The sequence below is a fragment of the Ailuropoda melanoleuca genome, chromosome 13 (genome assembly GCF_002007445.2).
Source record: "Ailuropoda melanoleuca isolate Jingjing chromosome 13, ASM200744v2, whole genome shotgun sequence".
Classification (NCBI taxonomy): domain Eukaryota; kingdom Metazoa; phylum Chordata; class Mammalia; order Carnivora; family Ursidae; genus Ailuropoda; species Ailuropoda melanoleuca.
The window spans coordinates 41,906,767-41,925,891 of NC_048230.1; the positions used below are offsets into that span (position 1 = coordinate 41,906,767).

General features: G+C 56.5%; 2 protein-coding genes across 11 annotated transcripts in view; one reads left to right on the forward strand and one right to left on the reverse strand.

Moving 5' to 3' along the window:
* The window catches only part of TNRC6C (trinucleotide repeat containing adaptor 6C), a 100,948-nt gene extending 91,823 nt beyond the window's left edge, over positions 1-9,125 (forward strand). For 2 of the 3 annotated variants that reach the window (XM_019798753.2, XM_034640975.1), the window contains 4 exons: positions 939-1,133; positions 2,016-2,086; positions 2,657-2,796; positions 6,159-6,519. In XM_019798753.2, coding sequence (XP_019654312.2) covers positions 939-1,133; positions 2,016-2,086; positions 2,657-2,796; positions 6,159-6,519 — 767 coding nt within the window. Of the gene's footprint in view, positions 1-938; positions 1,134-2,015; positions 2,087-2,656; positions 2,797-6,158 lie in introns of all 3 variants that reach the window. The other variant, XM_002918374.4, reaches the window with a different exon arrangement.
* Positions 9,126-9,495: 370 nt separating this feature from the next.
* TMC6 (transmembrane channel like 6) overlaps positions 9,496-19,125 on the reverse strand; it is a 17,567-nt gene continuing 7,937 nt past the window's right edge. For 7 of the 8 annotated variants that reach the window (XM_034640981.1, XM_034640977.1, XM_034640979.1 and 4 more), the window contains 10 exons: positions 18,712-18,863; positions 18,529-18,610; positions 18,238-18,335; positions 17,431-17,526; positions 17,089-17,164; positions 16,334-16,467; positions 16,057-16,233; positions 15,859-15,937; positions 13,701-13,765; positions 9,496-13,180 (listed from right to left, as the gene is read on the reverse strand). In XM_034640981.1, coding sequence (XP_034496872.1) covers positions 13,126-13,180; positions 13,701-13,765; positions 15,859-15,937; positions 16,057-16,233; positions 16,334-16,467; positions 17,089-17,164; positions 17,431-17,526; positions 18,238-18,335; positions 18,529-18,610; positions 18,712-18,863 — 1,014 coding nt within the window. In that variant the 3' untranslated portion in view covers positions 9,496-13,125. Of the gene's footprint in view, positions 13,181-13,700; positions 13,766-15,858; positions 15,938-16,056; positions 16,234-16,333; positions 16,468-17,088; positions 17,190-17,430; positions 17,527-18,237; positions 18,336-18,528; positions 18,611-18,711; positions 18,864-19,125 lie in introns of those variants that run through there. The other variant, XR_004619747.1, reaches the window with a different exon arrangement.

Here is a 19,125-nt window from a genome sequence, read left to right on the forward strand (position 1 = left end):
TCATTTAGCTAAAGAGAAAGTGTGGAATTAAATCATTTTCCTTGTGTCTCCAGCGGTTTTTAAAGCATTTTTGCTTTTCCGATCAATGACACCTTTATTAAGATTAGCGTTTGTTTGTTTGAAGTCCTGGTGGCTAGGGTTGGAGGGGAGCTCCACGCAGGGTCTGTGTTAGCCTGGTCGCTGTAGTGCTATCCAGGGACCACCGCAACAGCGACCACCCAGCTGCCAGCATTTCCTGTCTTGGTCGTGGTGGGTGGGTGTGGCGGGCGTGGCAGATGCCCAGATGTGTGTGCATCCCAACCAAGCCCTGGGCGCAGGAGAAGCTGGGGTTCAGAGTGGTTACCAGTTTGGGTTTTTCCTCCCAAAGAGCCTTCAGACACTCTTCACCCAGCAGAGGTACTAAGATGCCCAGTGCTCAGCCCCCGGCAGCTGGGCCACACGTATCCATCTCTACCGTGTGGCCCGGCGCGCTTGTCTCCAAGCTGCGGGTTGTCAGGGGGCGTTGCCTTGAAAAGGGACTGATGGCTAAAGAAATAGTGTAAAGGATCTACACGTGTTAGGCTTTTGACCTCAATTAGTGTGTTCCGTTATAAGCTTGTCCCAGTAGGATATGTCGATAAGTTAGCTTTAACCTCAGACTACAAAAATGCTTGCTATTTTCTCAGCGGCAGACTTGGTTCTGGCACAGTCAGCGAGTTCAGTATCAGAAGTCCTGGCACGGCCTCCGCTGGGCCCTGGGCACAGGCAGGTGGTCTCTGGGCAGGAATTCAAGAGAGCGCGTACCTCGTGGTTCTCATGGGGGGTGCTTTACTTGGTGTTTCTTTTTTATCCCACGGTCTGCTGGTGCCAGAGAGCACTGTGTATGCTTCCCCAAACACTGCAGTGACTTTCCTTCTTTGTCTCAAGAATGCCTGTGCTCTGTCTCCCTGCCTTTCTAGGTAAACTGTCAGACATTAAATCGACGTGGTCCTCTGGCCCTGCCTCCCACACGCAAGCCTCTCTTTCTCATGAACTGTGGAAGGTGCCCAGAAACACTACTGCACCCACAAGGCCACCTCCAGGGTTAACCAATCCCAAGCCTTCCTCGACCTGGGGAGCCAGTCCCCTCGGCTGGACCAGCTCTTACTCCTCGGGTATGCATCTACTCTCTGTGCAAATGGGGCAGGTGGGGGAGCGCGGGGGCTCGGGGCCTGCTCTGCTTGTCCCTTAGGGAATGAATATGCCCGTCATCTTGTCCTCTAGCTCCTTTGTAAGGACTGCTATCCCCTCCCCTAGAACCCAGGAGGACCTAGGAGGGGCCAGAGGGCCCTAGACTCTTCGGGGCAATGTGTGGGCCCAGCGCTCCAGCTGCCATGGTTTTCAGCCTCCGCCCTGGGCTCCAGCATCCAGCCGGTCTGCCCTGAGGCAGGGGTCCCACGGGCACAGCACCCTTCCAGGGGCCACGCTGGGCCCTTAGAGAAGGCGCTTTCAGCCAGCACAAGGGGCTCGATCTCCACTTTGATACTTGCTTCTCCACAACATTTCACTGGAGCAAAGGGCTTCCCGGGCCAGAAACCAGACCAAGCCCCCAGTGTGAATCAGGGCCCGCGTCCTGGTGCCACAGCTCTGCCGGCCGCCACCGGTCCCCTCCGACGAGCTGCAGCCGTGGAAGACATGCGCTGGGAGTGTAAGACGCTGAGGCTGGAACCAGCTGCAGATAGTTTGAAAACTGCTGTGGGCCCATCGTTGCAGCCCTAGGTCTGCTGCCCCAGCACGTAGCATCTTAAGGCACTGATTCTGAGGGGCCCACGTGGAGGCAGAGGAGGAGACAGGAGCTTTTGCCATCCTCCGACTGTCATCCCGCCCCCAGGGCGTCTGCAGGAATCGCGGGGCTGGGTTCATCAACCATAAAGATAATGTAGGTTTTCGAAGGTTGCGAAAAGCCTAGAGCGTGCAGGAGCGCTCTGTGCTGCTGCACGTGTGGGCGGGAAGCCTCCGAAGGCCGTGCTGACTGGGCTCTCCCCTGGCTCGTGCAGGTTCCGCCTGGAGCACGGACACCTCAGGACGGACAAGCAGCTGGCTCGTCCTCCGCAACCTCACGCCCCAGGTACGGGCACCCGCCGTAGGGGCCACTGAGCGGGCGGGCGCTGTCCTTGACCGAGAGGGGTTCCCGCCACCCCCGATGCATGCTGGCCGCTGCGCTGGGTGCGCTCGCCAGGGGCCCAGAGACGGCGTGGGCAGCCACAGGCAGACACGCCCATGTTCCTGGAGAATTGTTTACTTTTTACTCTTTTGAGCCTTTTAAACAGTTGCTTGCCTTCAGTTATACCGACTCAACAGTCATTTGTCCTGTGCTCCCTTTTCCTGGGGTCAGGGGCCGCAGGGCTGCCAGGAACCACGTGCTCTGTGTGGCTGGTTGGGGAGGTCACAACCAAAATGGGGTCTTTTCTCCTGATTGAGGGAATTCACGAAATATAACTGAAACACCCACGATTACAGAGTACATGGTAAATGACAAGGCATAAGGTTAAAATCAGAAAGTCATATATGCTAAGCCCTTTACAGACAGACCTTTTCCCAGTGGTTAGTGCACCCGGGTCATATACATTTTCTTTGAAGAATGTCGTGGAAGAAGTCCCAGGAAGCTCATTACCGCCCCCTTTGCTTCCTCAATCAGATCGACGGCTCTACCCTGCGGACGCTGTGTTTGCAGCACGGGCCTCTCGTCACATTCCACCTGAACCTGACTCAAGGCAACGCCGTGGTCCGCTACAGCTCCAAGGAGGAAGCCGCCAAGGCCCAGAAGTCCCTGCACATGTACGTCTCCTGGCCGCCGCTCGGCTGCCCCGTGGCTGCGGCCCCAGCAGCACTGGGCTCGGGGTGCTGTGGGAGTGTCCTGGGGCAGCCATGAGAAAGCACCGCAGACATAGACGTTGATCGCCTCGGGGTTCTGGAGGCGGCGAGTCAGACACCAAGGTGTCAGCAGAGTCCGTCCCTTCCAGGGCTCCGGCCCTTGGTCTGCACACGGCTGCCCTCTCCCTGCGTCCTCACATGGTCACCTCTCAGTCTGAGTGTGTGTGTGTCCTAACTTCCCCTTCCCAGAAGGACACAAGTTGTGGTGGATTCGGGTCCACTAATGATCTCGTTTTACTTTCATGACCCGTTTAAAGACCCGTGTCCAAATACGGGCACAGCTGAGGGGCTGGGGGCTGGAGCTTCCATATAGGGGTTTGGCGGGCCACGATGCACACCGTGGCAGGTGTCTCATGACCTGTTTCTTCTGCGGAGTTGGCTGTGGCCATGCCCCCCACCAGGAACAGGCCCCCTGAGAGCGTGCACATAAGCACAGTGCCTGCAGGAAGACACTCTGTCCACCAGCTAGCACCAGCCCCGTGACCCATCTTCCAGCCACCTCCCCCGCTGCTATAGGACGCGCTTGCTAAGGTGTGTCGTGGACGTACTCAGCAACAGCACTGGAGCAGCGGGATGGCTGGATCCCACGGTGGTTCTCTTTTTACCTTCAGAGTGGCCGAACTGATTTCCATTCCCACCAGCAGTGAGCAAGGGTTCCCTTCTCCACATCCTCGCCAACACTTGTCATATTTTGTCTTTTTGATTCTACCCATTCTAATGGGTGAGGTGAGATCTCACTGGGTTATGATTTGCATTTCTCTGATGCTGAGTGATGTCGAGCATCTTTTCACGTACCTGCTCGCCACCTGGATGTCTTCCTTGGAACAATGTTCAGTCCCTCTGCTCATCTTTTGATCAGGTTGTTTGGGCTTTTTGTTGTTGCTGTTACTGAGTTACATGATTCTCTATATACTTTGAATATTAACCCCTTATCAAAAAATGCTTTGTGAATATTTTTCTCCATTCTATAGGTTATCTTTTCATTATACTGACAGTTTCCTTTCCTGGGCAAAAGATATTTAGTTTGATGTAAATACTTACTGATTTTTTTCTTTTATTGCTTGTGTTTTTTTTTTTCAGTTTTATTTATTTAAGTAATCCCTACACACAATGCGAGGTTCCAACTCAACCCCAAGATCGAGAGTCACACACTCTTCCAACCGAGCCAGACAGGCAGCCGTGTGTTTTTAGTGTCATATCAAAAAATCATTGCCAAGCCCAATGTCAAGGAGCTTTTTCCCTGTTCTCTTCCAGGAGTTTTATGGTTCCAGATCTTACGTTTAAGTCTTTAATCCATTTCGAGTTAACTTTTGTAAGTGGTGGGAGACAGGCATCCACATGTCACTGTTCTGCACGTGTTCCTCCAGCTTTTCCAGCACATTTGTTTAAGAGGCTGTCCTTTTCCCCATTGAATGCTCCTGGCGCCCTTGTCAAATATTAACCAACTGTCTACATGGGGATCTATTTCTGGGCTCTTTATTCTATTCCACTGGGCTAGGTGTCTGAAGTTTTTTGCCAGTGCCATACTGTTTTGAATACTATGGCTTTGTGTTATAGTTTGAAATCAGCAAGTGTGATGCCTCCAGCTTTGTTCTTTCTCAAAATTGCTAGCACTGTTTGGAGCCTTTTGTGGTTCCATACAAATTTCTGTGAAGAGTGCCATTGGAATTTTTGTAGAGATTACATGGAACCTGCAGGTGGCTTTGTGTTGTCTGGGACACCCTGCATTTGTATCTCCCTCAGTTTCTTTCATTTAAGTCTTCTGGTTTTCATTACACAAAGTTTTCACTTGCTTGGTCAGATTTATCCCTAAGTATTTTCTTGTTTTTTGTTTTTTGTGTTTTTTTAAGATTTTAAAGAGAGAGAGAGAGACAGCCAGCAAGAGAGGGAACACAAGCAGGGGGAGTGGGAGAGGAAGAAGCAGGCTCCCAGCGGAGGAGCCTGACGTGGGGCTCGATCCCAGAACGCCGGGATTACGCCCTGAGCCGAAGGCAGACGCTTAATGACTGCACCACCCAGGCACCCCTTTTCTTGTTTTTTAATGCTGTCGTAAATGAGATTTTTTTTTCTTTATTTCTTTTTCAGGTATTTCATTATTAGTACATAGAAAGGCAGCTGTTTTTCATTTGTTTTTTTAATACCCTGCAACTTTACTGAACTCATTGATCACTTCCGACAGTGTTTTGGTTAAATCTTTAGGATTTTCTCTATATAAGCTCACATCATCTGCAAATAGTGACCATTTTACTTCTTGCTTTCTGATTTGGATACCTTTAATTTCTTTGTCTCACCTGATCGCTCTGGCTAAGATTTGCGGTACTGTGTGGAATAGAGATGGCAAGAGCAGGCATCCTTGTCGTGTTCCTGACCTTAGAGAAAATGCTTTCAACCTCTCACCGTCGAGTGTGATGTTAGCTCTGTGTGTGTCATGTGCGGATGGCCTTCCTGACACAGAGGCATGTTCCTTCTGTCCCCTTTTCTTGGAGGGTCTTTGTCATGAAAGGTCGTTGTGTTTTGTCAAATGCTATTTCTGCATCCACTGAGACAAGAGGACTTGGATCTTTCACTCCATCAGCGTGCAAATCACTCTGTGATTTGCAAATGTTAAACCATCCTTGCATCTCAGGGATAAATCCCACTTAATCATGAATGTACAATCCTTTTTATGTGCTGTTGAATTCAGTTTGCTAAATATTTTGTTGAGAATGTTTATATCTGTGTTCATCAGGGATGTTGGTCTCTAGTTGTCTCATGTCCGGATCTGGCTTTCATGTCAGGATAACACGGGCCTCATAAAATGAGTTCAGGAGTGTTTCCTCCTCTTCAGTGTTTTGAAGAGTTTGAGAAGGATTGGTGTTAATTCTCTTTTAAATGTTTGGTAGAATTCCTCAGTGAAACCATGTGGTCCTGGGTTTTTCTGTGCCGGGAGGTTTCTGGTCACTAATTCAGTCTCCTTCCTCATTACTGAGGAGGACTACGCTATTGTGTAGACTTTCTGTTTCTTCATGATTCCGTCTTGGGAGGGTATCTGTTTCTAGGGAATTGTCCATTCTTCTAGGTTGTCCAGTCTGCTGGCATAGTCGTTCTAGAAGCCCCTCAGGATGCACTGTACTTCTGCGGTATCGGTCGTCATGTCTCCTCTTTCAGTTCCGATTTTACTTAGTTGAGTCTTCTCTGTTTTTTCTTAGTCTAGCTGAAGCTCTGTCACATTTTTTAGTCTTTCAAAAAAACCAGCTCTTAATTTTGTTGCCGTCCTGCTCTTTTAGGTGTGTTCTGGGAAACACTACCATCTTGGCCGAGTTTGCTGGCGAAGAAGAGGTGAACCGTTTCTTAGCCCAAGGCCAAGCACTGCCGCCCACCTCCAGCTGGCAGTCCAGCACCGGCACCGGCCAGACGCGCCTGGGTGCCGCGGGCAGCTCCCACGGCCTGGTGCGGAGCGACACTGGCCACTGGAGTGCCCCGTGTCTGGCAGGCAAAGGGAGCAGTGACCTGCTGTGGGGTGGGGTCCCCCAGTACTCGAGCAGCCTGTGGGGCCCACCCAGCAGTGACGACGGCAGGGTGATCGGAAGCCCCACCCCGCTGAACACTCTGCTTCCCGGGGACCTTCTCAGCGGGGAATCCATCTAGGACCGACAGGACCCCGTGGGCGCCACAATCATCAGCACTAGGAAGAAAAAGCTGACCCTTTCCAGTCCGGGCGGCGCTGAGGACCCCGCTTGACCTGAGCAGCCCGGCAGCCCTTTGAGTACCTCTGTCCAGTACTGAAGACGAACCCTGGCCGCAGTCCTTGCGAACTGTTCACGAGACAGTGCGGGCTGCCCTTGGTCAGTGTCACATGCTAATGACAGGATGTTCCTCATAGCTTTTTTATTTGGTGTTGTCTTATGTTTGTATGGTGTGTTGTCGTTTTGATTTTTTAAGTATAAAAGCTGCTTAGAATAGTTCTATCATGAAGGGCACTTTTCAGATTGTGGGCTGGAAAGGGTTATTTTATCAAGGGGGGCGGGAGGGAGGGAGACAAGAAAGCCTATTTAAAAGGAGCCTGTGACGATTATGCACATTACCAGAGGCGGACCCCGTAATCAGGGGGAGCTGATGTCCATCGCTGGGCGCAGAGCGTGGGCTCCACGCGGCGGGCCTGGCGTCCCAGACCGGCGAGCTGCGTGGAGGCAGCGGCCTGCAGCCTGTCTCTGCTCCCACGGGTCCGCCTATGCACATTACCCTTGTTTCATTACTTTTTCATGCCATTTTTTTTAATCCCAAAAAATATTTTTTAAAAGTTAAAAAAAAAAAAAAGACATATCAAACATGCAAATACTTGAATCCAGCAGGCCAATAAGGAAATGTGAACACTTGCCGCGTCGAATTCTACACTTCCAGGCTGACGTCAATGCGCAGAAACAGGCTAGGAAACATTTCTGAGTTCACAGCCTATGTGCGTGTGTGTGTGCCTGTGTGTGTGTGTGTGTGTGTGTGTGTGTGTGTGTGTGTGGAAACAAGTGTGTGTGCGTGTGCACACTTTGTGTTTGTGTGTTCCGTGTGTGAGGGATTTAACTGTGGGTTTTCCCTTTTATTCAGTATATGCTTTTTTTTGGCGCATTGGTCAAATGTTTGTTACTATTATTAGCTTCTAACTTTGCACTGAGTGTCCCTGCCCTTCCTTTTGCTAATCCTATACATGAAAGAGAATTCACAGGACAGGGCCGGTGACAATTCACGTGTAAATGTTTACTCAAGGACTCTGTTATTGCGTCTGAAAATTACAGTGTATATCTCTGGAGAAATAATATGTATACCTACCTTTAGCAGCTTTTTATTGTGGACTAATGCAAGAGAATGATTACCAGAGTATTGCACCGTGTTTCCATGTGGAATAGAAAGTGAGCGAGAAGACAGCTGTTGCAGAACTGTGGCCATAGATCCCCGTGGAGAGCGGACGGCTCCACGGGGGGAACGGAGACAAGCACTCGGACGTGGGTGGTGACCGCTTTCGGAGGGGCCCGTGCTCAGGGCTCCCACCTGTTTACAGACCTTTTTTTCTCCTTCAGACTTTAAAATAAAAAAATTTTAAAAAGGAATTTAAAAAAAAAAAAAAGAAAACAAAGAGACTTCCGTGGTAAAGAACCTATTTTCAGAATGCAGACACGTTACTTCAGAGCTCTGGGATTGAACAGTGTCGTCGCTTCCCTCCGGCCACCGTTGCGGACCGTCGGTTGTCCCCCTTCGTCGAGGTGACGAGACGTTGTGGTCACTGTCTTGCACATGCGGATGCGCTCTCAGGAAAGCCAGGGTTCCCGAGGGGCAGCTCCACACCGTTTCATGTATTTTGTAACCCAACTCCTAGCACTGAAGATGTTATTAAAAAACAAACAAAAAAAAATAAAGAAAAAAAAAGAAAAAAGGAAAAAAACACAAAGAAGAAAAATACGTAATCTCTAATGTGTAGCAGTTACATATTTACCAAATAACGGACTCAGAAGAAATAGATGTTTGAAGAGTGCTTTATATATTAAAGATTGCTTTATGTTTCAAAAATGATCAATGTTTTGATTGTTTTGCAAGAAAGACAGACAATGGAGTAACATACCCTCAAGTATGTTTAAAAATATGTGAACATTGTGCCCCCTGCCTGCTTCATCAGGAGACTTGTGCATTACATTTTTTTAATTAGCTTTTTAATGGTTTTATCAAAACAAAGAACAAAAAACTAAAAACAAAAAAAAAGAAGGTCCTGCAAAATTGCAGATCGACAAAAGCTGGTTTTACAGAGGACCATGAACTATGCACAAACTGGGTCAAGGCTTGTTTTCTCAAGTTGTCGTGTATTTAGCTAAACAAACCTTCCTCAGAGTAATAGCATCTCATTGCCATTACGTGCGTTCTATATATTTGATGTATATACGCTCACGTGTGTATATCAAATATGTGTGCGTGCGTGTGCACCAGACAGCTTTCCGTGCTGCCACTTAGCATCGAGTTGTAGAAAACTGATATTTTAAAATTGGGGATGGAAGTAAAGACTCTGTTTGTTTTTGTTTTTTGTTGATTTTTTTTGACGTTTTCTTTTGAATTAAAGATGTCTGTAACTCTGAGATTAAAAAACAAGTTTGTGGCTTTTAACGTTTTTCCTCATAGAATGCGGTCGTTGAAGAACACGCACCGGAAGTTGCTTTCAGAAGTACAGCGCTTTGTTGAATCTTAATAAATTGCAATTTTTTTCTTGGCTGTTCAAATAAATGTGTTTTTTATTTTTCACAGATGGATATATCTATTTTCACTTTGTATGTACTGGGGGAGAGAGCTGTCCCGCTGTCTGTAACAAGTTCCCTGGCTCTTTCGTGATCTCCTTAGAGTCTATGTTAGGTACTTCGATGACCTCTGAATATCTGTCGCTTGGCTTATAATTTTATCATGTGTTCTGTGGCTTTGCAGCTCGCGCTGAAAGCTTACCGCTGACCATCAAGAGGCACAGGAGAGCGCGTGAGCTCCCCACCTCCGCCGCCACGTCCAAGACGCGGCCGGGGCCCGTGGGCCGTGGCTCCGTCAGCCATGACCCAGTTTGGGTCTCAGAAGTAACTTGGACCAAAGAGAATCATGAAGGTCTTTTGTGTTTCCTGGACATTTTATTCATTTATTCTTGTCAAGTATCCTCAAACAACCCGTGAAAGGTGCTTTCACAAAGCATTTCGCACAAGCAGAGAACTCGGCACTGCACGAGGCAGTGGCTTTCTCAGTGTGGCATCTCGGGTGGCAGCTGGAAAGCAGACTGCGGTGGCTCTCAGGCCACTCCAAACACCGTGACTTCAGATGAGCTCGGCGAGCGTCAGTGCTTCTGATCACCAGGATTGTAAAGACAGTCTCTGGGAGACAAGCCACGTCCTCTGGGACCCCTTGCTCAGAGACCGGCAGAACGAGTGTCTCTGTCTCCACTCTCCCGCATCTTATCAAGAGGGTAGGACCAGGGTGCTGGGGCAAGGTGGTGAACTCCTGGCTCTGCCCAGCCTCTTTGGAAAGTCACAAAGGACAGTGCGGAAAGGGTCATGGTCGGGAGAAGCGAAAAGCAAGGAGGAAGGGGAGTCAACAGTGGGGAAAGCGCCCGGGCATTCCGCCCAGCAGGTGCCTGTGTGTGCAGTTACTGCGAGAGAGCGCCTGCTCCCCGGGAGGACAAGGTCAGGGCCTTGAGAACATCCGAAGGCCGCGCCAGGCTTCCTGCGGGGGGTGGCGCAGCCCTGGGCCCAGGAGGCCGGATTCCATTTTGACACCCTGGGGAAAGCAGGGGACCGGCGGGTGACACAAGGTAAACCGAGATCTGGCGTGACCGCTCGGTAGCCAAGGAGGCTCGGTGTCTAGAATCAAGGAAACAATATGTATGGAGCTGCGCTTCTTACGAAATTGTTCTGATGACTCCGTGGGAGAGTGGCAAAGACGACAAGGGTGCTCAGCGGGTCATAGCAGGCGAGGCAGAGAGAGGGCTGTCTGAACAGCACGGAGGCCAGAAGAGGCGGCGGGGCAAAGACGAGAGCTGAGCCCTGAGCACATGCTCACTGGCGGGAGCGGAAATGGAGGCCGGCATTTCAAGAAGCTTCTTCCCAGGGGCGGCGCGGTCAGGATGGAGCGAGGAAAACCTACACCGGAATCCCGATGGCATCATGACTCCGCCAGCTCTGTGCATCGCGCCTCAGCGAGAGCACGGGTGACAGGTCCCCTTGTGTGAGATGTGGCCTGACGGGCCGGCTGTGAAGGACAGAAGCGCGCTTGCAGACACGCCCGAAGCGGGCAGTCGTGCCTTGGGCTTCGTAGACGTGGGGCAGATGCTGCAGAGAGCAGAGTGGGGTGGTCCTCAGCCCCGCTGCGCGTTAGAATTACCTGGAAATTTTTAAAAATCCCAGTGCCAGGACACCTCCCAAACCAAGGCAAGCAGAATCCCTGGGGGTGGCCCCTGCTGGGTTCCATGGAGCAGCCAGGGCCGAGGCGCGGGGCGCGGAGTAGCTGTCACTGGCCACAAGGAGCCGCGTCCGCTCCCGGGCACTGCAGGAGCCGTAGGAGTTCGCTTGGCCTCGTTCGGCAGTTACAGCTCACTTTTTCTTTTCTTTTTGTTAAAAGATTTATTTCAGAGACAGAGCGTGTGCAACAGGGGGAGAAGATGAGGGAGAGAGAAGCAGACGCCAAGCGTGGAGCCAGATGGGGGGCTCCGTCTTACAGCCCCGAGATCATGACCTGAGCTGAAAACGGGAGTCGGACGCTCAACCGACCACACCACCCCGGCGCCCCCTTTCTCTTTTTAAAGCAAAACTTCTGAGCCTAGCGTGGTGCTCAGCACCGTAGAGGAGCTGGGCTGGCCAAGGTCACAGGACCCGCCCAAGGTCATCCGCTAACGAGTCAGAATCTGGGCCCGCTCCCCACGCTCCGTCGCAGGAGGAACACGGCGCAATGCGCTGGCCGGAGAGCTCGAGGCCACACGGGTGTCGGGAACCGCAGGCCGGGAGGCAGACGGGCTCCGGGAGAGCCGGCTCACGCGGTGGCAGGGCGGGCGAGGCTGCATCTCGGGCAGAATTTCTTCAGAAAACCTAGGTTTTGCTATTAAGGTCTTTCAACTGATTGGATGAGGCCCACACAGGTCACTGGGGATAACGGAGTCCGCGGTTGTGCGTACTCCACACGCACCGAACTCCTCGACAGCAGCACCTGCGTTCGTGCTCGAGTGAGTGACGGGATGCGCAGAGGGCAAGCCTTTCACTCGTCATAGGCAGCTTGTCCCGACTCACAGGGGCTGCAAGGCAGGGAACACGGATGGCAGGGCCATCTCAACCCGTAAGTGCCCCCCTCCGACCAACAGCACATCTGTGACCATTCAGAGGGGGGCGCAGGAAGGGCGTCAGGGCCCAGAAAGCCCTTGGCCAGCATCACACCTTCCGGACTTCCCACCCGGCTTCACCCCGTGGTGCTCGTGCCCCGAGACGCAGCCAAGAGCAGCCGCCCGGGGTTAGCACGAGCTCTTTGGAGAGATCTCTAAAGCACCCTGTCGGGGACTGGCCATGACCAGCCCAGGAATCCTGAGCTGTTGGGGCCACCAAGGGCACCGTCCCCCACCTACAGAAGTCTTGGTGATGCCCGGTGAGCCTCCAGGGCCTCAACAGCACATGGCACCCGCCTCTGCCCGTCTGCCAAACAGGACTACCCCCGTGAGACCGTCTCGGAAAGGGGACAGTTTGGGTGAGGATGGGCCCAGCCAGGGGTATGGCCAGTGCTGGGGGGTATGTCCACTGTGGGTTTGCCCTGACCCTCCCCACGGCCTCGCCCAGGCCCGAGCTTTGCTCTTCTGGATGCCCCTGTGGGGTGAGGAGCAGTGGGGCCCATGACTGCGCTCTCATTCTGCTTCCCCACCTGGAGCCACTGCCCCAGCTCCTGCAGACGTGGCACGCTGCGGCTGTGACAGCCAAGCCCCGCCTTCCCATACTCTCAGGTTCACAGCATCCCACAGGATACTCAGCCTGGCAGGATCTGGGGTCTCCCCACCACCAGCCACAGGCAGCCAGACCCCCTGCTGCCCCAGGCCTGGGTGCGGGCCGCCCCCCTCCCTGGCAGGGCCTTCTCCCCATGGCTCATTAGAAACTGCGTGGCCGTCCACATCCCCATGGCCTGATAACCACTGAGCATCGCCACTGTGGCCTCATCACCCTGGACACTGTCCGCCCGGCACACCTGCACAGGGGCGAGTCCCCTGGGCACAGGCTGGTCAGGGGCAACCGTCAAGCTGTGGCGTGGCCCACCCTGCCATCCGGGGCTCAGCCAGCAGAGGGCACCCTGCACTTACCGCCAGACAGCCCCGCAACCCCTCCTGGGAGGGCAGTGGAGGGCAGACAGAAGAGAAGCATTCAGCCAGAAAGAAACTACCAGGGTGAGGGGCCCACACCCTCCGCCTACGGGTTGTCCACAGGGCGAGGGCTACACGGCACAGCGGTGCGTGGGCACGCTTGGCAGGCCCGGCCCGGCTACAAGCACAGAATCCCAGGAGAAGCTCATTTTGCAAAACATGTTTTATCAGAATAAATAGAGTCCCAAGCAGGACACGGTCCACTGGGTGTGCCCCCCCCACCGCCCACCCTCCAGTTCCAGCCTTGATGGGCTGCAGAGTCCCAGGTCGGCGTCCATGCCCACGGGGCCGTGGAAACGGCATCCTGGGCACAGGCCGCACCTGTGAGCAGACGCAGAGCTGCCAGGCCTGTCGCTGTCCTACCAGGTGTCCGGATCGTCCTCGAGCCTCTCTGCCTCCTGGGCTCTACCAACCCTACCAGAAGAGGGCGTCAGCGAGGGGCCCCTGGGACCTTGGGGCACCAGGGGAGGCTGAGGAGTAGTCGCTGAAGCCAGGCCCCCCTCAGGAGCTGCCGTCAGGCCTCCCGAGGGTGAAGAAGCCTCTGGACAGCCTCAAAGGGGCTGGGCAGACCTCCCATGTGACCGTAGGTCTGCCAGGGGTTGTCAGATGACTCAGACCCAGAGATGAGCCCTGGCGCCTCAGGCCGCACACCTGGCCCAGTGCGTGCACCCAGTGGGGACTGGGGGGGCCAGCTCCCGGGCACCCCAACTTAGAAAGTAAAGGGCCACAACACCCAGCTCGACCTGCCCCTGCACACACTTCTTTCTTCTCGTTTCCTTTTCTTGCCAGACTTCACCACGCCTGAGCAGGAGAGCTGGGAAGGAGGGCAGCTGGGAAGGCCGGTCCCCCTTCCGTCCTCACCTCCAGCTCCGCACAATGCCCCCTCCCCTCCACACTCACGCACCGAGTGCCTGACCCCTCCAAGGCCCCTCACCTCCTCTCCTTCCTCTCGTAGACGGAGTGAAGTTTGTTGATCAAGAAGATTTTGTCTTCCCCCTCCTAGGAAGGCCAGAACACAAAGGGTGAGGGGACGGAAGTTGTCCATCCGTCTGTCCAGAACAGACTATTCCACGTGACAAGCACAAAATGTTTAAAGGGAGAAAGAGGCAGCAAACAAGGACGGAAAAACCAAGAGCCAGGCAATGGGTATATATAAAAATAGATAGATCTAAGCTTCCTAGTGGCCAAGGTGAAAAAGGAAATGTGATCAGGGGCACAGTGAGGGCCACAGAGCCAGCCTGACTTAATTTAAAACTGGCCCCGCCACTTACTGACTCTGTGTTGGGCAAATTACCTCCTCTCTGACCTGAGTCACCATCTGTAAACGGGAGATAAGGGTGTCTGCAGCACGGGCATTGTGTGAGCTTCTGCTATTGTTCTAATTACCACCAACTTGGCGGCCTAAGACGGCACAAACTCCTCTTTCCGTTCTGGAGGTCAGAAGTCCAAAACGGCTCTCACCGGGCCTCGGATCAAGGTGCCAGCCAAACTGGTTCCTTCCGTAGACTCTTGGGGAGAACCCTTCCTTCCTTTTTCCAGCTTCTGGAATCTGCCCACAGCCCTTTGCTCAAGGCTCCTTCTGTCCAAGTTGGTGGGTACAGACGGCCGTGCCCTTGAGTAAGCCTCCCCCCCTCCCGCCCAGCCGGGAAAAGCCTCCCCAGGGGCTGGCTGAGCTCAGAACCGCAGCCCCAAAGCCTCCCAGCTGGGGCTGGGCTCGGCCTCCGTTGGACACGGTCTGCAGCAAGGGCCCGCCCGCAGAACGGTCTTTCCGGCCCCAGAGAACCGGCGGGTGGAGTGGGGATTCTGCTCCGGACGCCGCGGTGCATCCAGCACCCCGGGCCCCCGCGGGCGCCCACAAGCCTGACGCACTGCACAGTAGGGCGGCAGCCGGTTGGCAAAGACCCGCTTCCAGCAGCCGTGACCAGGTGACCACCTCCACCAAAATGCCTGGCCTTATGCCCTGCTCCCTGTGGGCGCGCCAAGACATCCCATGTGTATAAGGGCAGGAGATGGGGGGCTCCTATTGTGTTAAGAAGTGGGAGCTAAGGCACCCACGTGCGTCGATAAGCGAGCGGCAGGGGCCCACGCCTACCGACCCCAGCTCTGTCCTGCCCTGGCTGACACCCCGCGCCTGACCCCAGGGTCCCTCTAGGGCAGCATCGCAGGCGGCCACCAGCAGGCGCCCGGAGGAGGCGCAGCCCCCGGCCCCATAGGAACGCCGGGCCGCAGGCACAGCTGGCCCCAGAGCGGCTCAAGCAGCCAGCAGACAGTGAAAATGTGCAGAAGGGGAATGGCCGTGGGGAGAGCGACAGCAAGGCCCGGGGCGAGGTCAGAGCCCACCCAGCGTCTCCGTGGAGCCCGGTCGTCACTGGCAGGTCCGGCTGAGCAGACCCCGGCAGGACGCCTTCCCCAGCCNAGCGGTGAGGGGGCTACCCGCGGCAAGGGTAGGGGCAGCGGCGGGAGGGCGTGTCGGCTTGCACTCACGTGATGGGCGGGGAGGGTGGGGGGGGGGGGGGCCGGGCAGCACCCGAGCAGGGAAAGGGCCGCCCTCGGGGCAGGAGGGACCATCCACGGGGCAGGGCTGGGCCGCCTCTTGGGGCAGACGTGAGCAGCTCGAGGCCAGCGGATCCCCAGGGGCCGACGCCACAGTGGGGGTCCCAGGAGGGAGCTGCACCGTGGGCGTCTGGGCCCACCCGGCCCCCCACGCTTTTAGGAGAAACTGCAGTGTGCTTAATAAAAATGATGGAAATCTGGGCCCGCTTTTAACCTTACTCCACTGGTTTGGAAAACGAGGGCAATGAACAGGGTCCATGCCTCGACCGACGTGGGTCCCCCAAGAAGTCCAAAAGCTATTTCCAGCACCTCAAAGATCCTCACACAGACCGCAGCCCCACGGGGCCGCACACCCTAAAAGACCACCCTCCTCGTCCAAGCCAGCATCCCACCGGCTGGAGCCCTGTGCCCGAGGGGTCTCTGGGGCAGCCCGCTGCTGCACGCCCCATGTCTGCGTAGGACAGACCACACCCGGGACCGGGTGTCACTTGTTTGGCAAACGGCCTCCGGGCAGCCGGGCTGGGGCACGGGGCACTCACGTTGCTGATCTGTTCCTTGAGGAGAGCGATGACCCGGCGCTGGCCCTTCACCACCTGGACATTAAGGTAGATCACCGCCCTGCGGGATTCGGAGCCAGCGGTCAGGAGGCGCCCCGCCAGGAGCCCGGGGGAGGCATGGGCTGGGGTCCCCCCCCCCGGGCGGGTCCTCCTGCGGACGCCCCACCTGCCCGCACTCACAGCAGCAGGGCCGACACCAAGTAGACGGGGAAGGTATTCTCCACCAGGTACCGGTGCACCCAGGGCACCCAGGACAGCCGGGGGCCCGCCTTCTCCAGACGGCGCACCCACACCTTGCCGGCCTCGTACATGGTGTCCAGGGTGCGGAAGGGGCCGCAGACGCTCGAGGGCTTCACCCTGGGGGAAGAGAGCGAGGGCAACCCCCACGTCACCCCACGCAGCAGCCCCACGTCCGGGGGGATGCCACCCCCACCCCCGAGGCCGAGCGCCCACTCACTGCCACACCGCGTAGCAGAGGAAGACGGCGGCTCCCAGGAAGGAGGGGAAGCAGAGCAGCGAGATGAAGACGGTGCTCATGTGGGAAGCCAGCCAGGGTCTGCGGGGCGCCCGGCAGTTGGCCATCAGGCTGGTCTGGGGACAAAGGCTGAGATCCGCCACTGCCTGCCATCCCAGCTTCCCTCCCCCCAGGCCTGGGGGGGCCTCCAACGGAGGGGGGGGTGCTTCCGGGAGGGGCCCTGAGCAAGACCCCAGGACAGGACGGGCTCACCACCCCCAGGGAGCGGCCACACTCAGTACATGAGCCTGCGGGCTGCCAAGCTGGTTTACAGAGGGGAGACCGAGGCACACGAGGGGTGCTTGTCCACCGTCCCTCGTATACGGAAGACCCCGCGGGATAGCCAGCTCCGAAGGCTGACGGTCTCTGCTGCGCCAGGCGCTGTGCCCAGAGCTTTACGATGTGAACGTCCTCTCCAGCAGGCCCCGGCGGACCCCGCCGCACGGACGAGAGAACGGCCTGATTCTCAACCGCCAAGCGCACCCCAACCCAAGGACAGAGGAGGGGGTCCCTTCCCTCGGTCCAGGAGGGGCCCGGGCCCCGAGCAACTGCCAGCTGCCCGGCCCTCCGTCGGCACATTCGAGCACCCAGCAGCGACCTCGGACCCCAACCGGATGCTGCCGGGCTCCGAAAGGCGGTGATGCGGGGAGGAGCCCACCCCGGCCGCACACCCTCCCGAGGCCCGGTGGGCACCCTACCTTCTTGAGGTGGAAGACAAGCAGCAGCTTGCTGAGCTGGACGGCAGGGAGCAGAGGGGCGAAGAGGACCCCCAGCCTGGGGAGGCAGGAGGGGCTGGGGACTGCAGTCCAGAGGCCGGGGTCAGGACCCCTGCGCTGCATCCCAGAGCGACGACGGCTGGGCTCGGGGTCACAACGAGATGCCCCACCCCAAGGCCAGGCTGCGTCCCCCGAGAGGTGAGGGGTCGGGGCCCACGTCACCGCAGAACCCCCGAGGCGGGGCCTGGCTGCAGGCCTAAGGGGGAAAGGGGCTCAGCCTGCCCTGGGGGGCCAGGCCACGGCAGGCAAGCAGAAGACGCTCACCAGGTCAGGGTCTGCCCGTAAATCAGCTCCAGAACGTTGCCGGCAATGTCGAACTCCGGCTTCTCCCTCCTCTTAAGCTTCTTCTCAGAGATGAGCCTGGGGCAGAGGAGCCCCCGAGGGTCACTTGGGAGGGCCAATCCCAGAGACCGGTCCCCAGCAGGCAGCCGCCCGGCCGGTGACCCTCCCCTCAGGCACCCGGCTGAGGTCAGGGGACACAGCAGGCTGAGGTCCTCCACCTGGGGTGCTCCGGGCTACAGCTGACTTCCTCTCAGTCTTTTGTCTTTTTTTTTTAAAGTAATCTCTACGGCGACGTGGGGCTCGAACTCAGGACCCTGAGATCAAGAGTTCCACGCACCACCCACTGAGCCAGGCGCCCCCCCTCTTGGTCTTTTTTCTACGCTCAGGTATAAACGTGCACAACACGCATCAAACCTTCTACCGACCGTTCAACGTCCCATTTTTAAATTATTATTAAACTCATACATTCCCGGAAAAAAAACACAAATAAAAGAAAATAAAAGCAGCAGGAAGACCAGCGCCCAGCAGCATTCTGAAAACGCCCCCCACTTCCTTCCCTCCCCTCTTCCCCGAACAAGACCGAGATCAGACTCCATTCTGAAACCCTTCCCCCTCCACCTGAACGTCCTGTCTCGTGTTCCGCTCGGGTCCACGATCCTCCACGGACGCCCCGAGCTGGGAGTGAGGTCCCCCCTCCCCGCGGCTCGAGAACCTCCCCGGCGGTCCCTGCCTGCCTCGCAGGTGACGATGCCCTGAGCCCTCCTGAGGGTGGGGGGCCCGGGGTCTCACCTCCACAGCAGCTCCCCGAACAGCGTGTCCAGCAGCACGAAGATGAAATCCAGCACCATGAGCCGATAGAGCTCCTGGCCCACAAAGTTCTCCCAGCACTGAAACACGCCGGGCCTCAGCCCCCGGTGCCTGGTGCCCCCGCCACCCTGCCCACCCAGTGGCCCACCCAGGGGCCCTCCCGCAGCCGAAGATCAGGCCGGACGAGCCACACGGCAGGCCGGGGGAGGGCCCTCCGGCCCCGCGGCCCCGTGGCCTCCCGCCTCCCCAGGTGCCACCCAGGGCCACCCTCACCTGGTCCTTCAGGGCGCCCACCCTGCGGCCCAGCCAGTGGTAGCACAGAATGCCCAAGATGGCCATCTTGAGGATGAGGTTCCTTGGGGAGGACAGGGAGGGGGGGAGTGCTGGGGGGCAGCCCGGGGCACAGAGGTCCCACCCCAAGTGGCCTCCACTCCACCGCCCCGCCTGGCCACACACCTGCAGATGGCCACGTATACCTCCAGCACCGGGGAATCGTGCCGCTCCAGGGCGGCCAGGCCGCGGTACAGGTAGGGGGCCCCCAGGTTGAGGAGGCAGACCACCACGGGCAGGGCCAGCAGCGCCCCCTCCTGCTCAGCGGACGCGGGGCTCTGTGGGGGGAGGGGTGGCGGTCATGGCAGGTGCCCCGGTTGGCAGGGGGCCGCCAGGAGAGGCCCCCGGGGTGCAAGGAGGGGGCCAAACTGCCTCGCAGCACCTCCCTCCCTCCCCAAGATACGCCCACCCCAGCCTTGGGTTCAAACCAAACAGGAAGGGGGTGGGGACACAGGTGCCAGAAAGAGAAACTGAAAAGGCTGGGGGAGCGAGAGACAGGCACAGGCAGAGAGGAGAGAGCAAAGCCCGCCCAGAGAGACC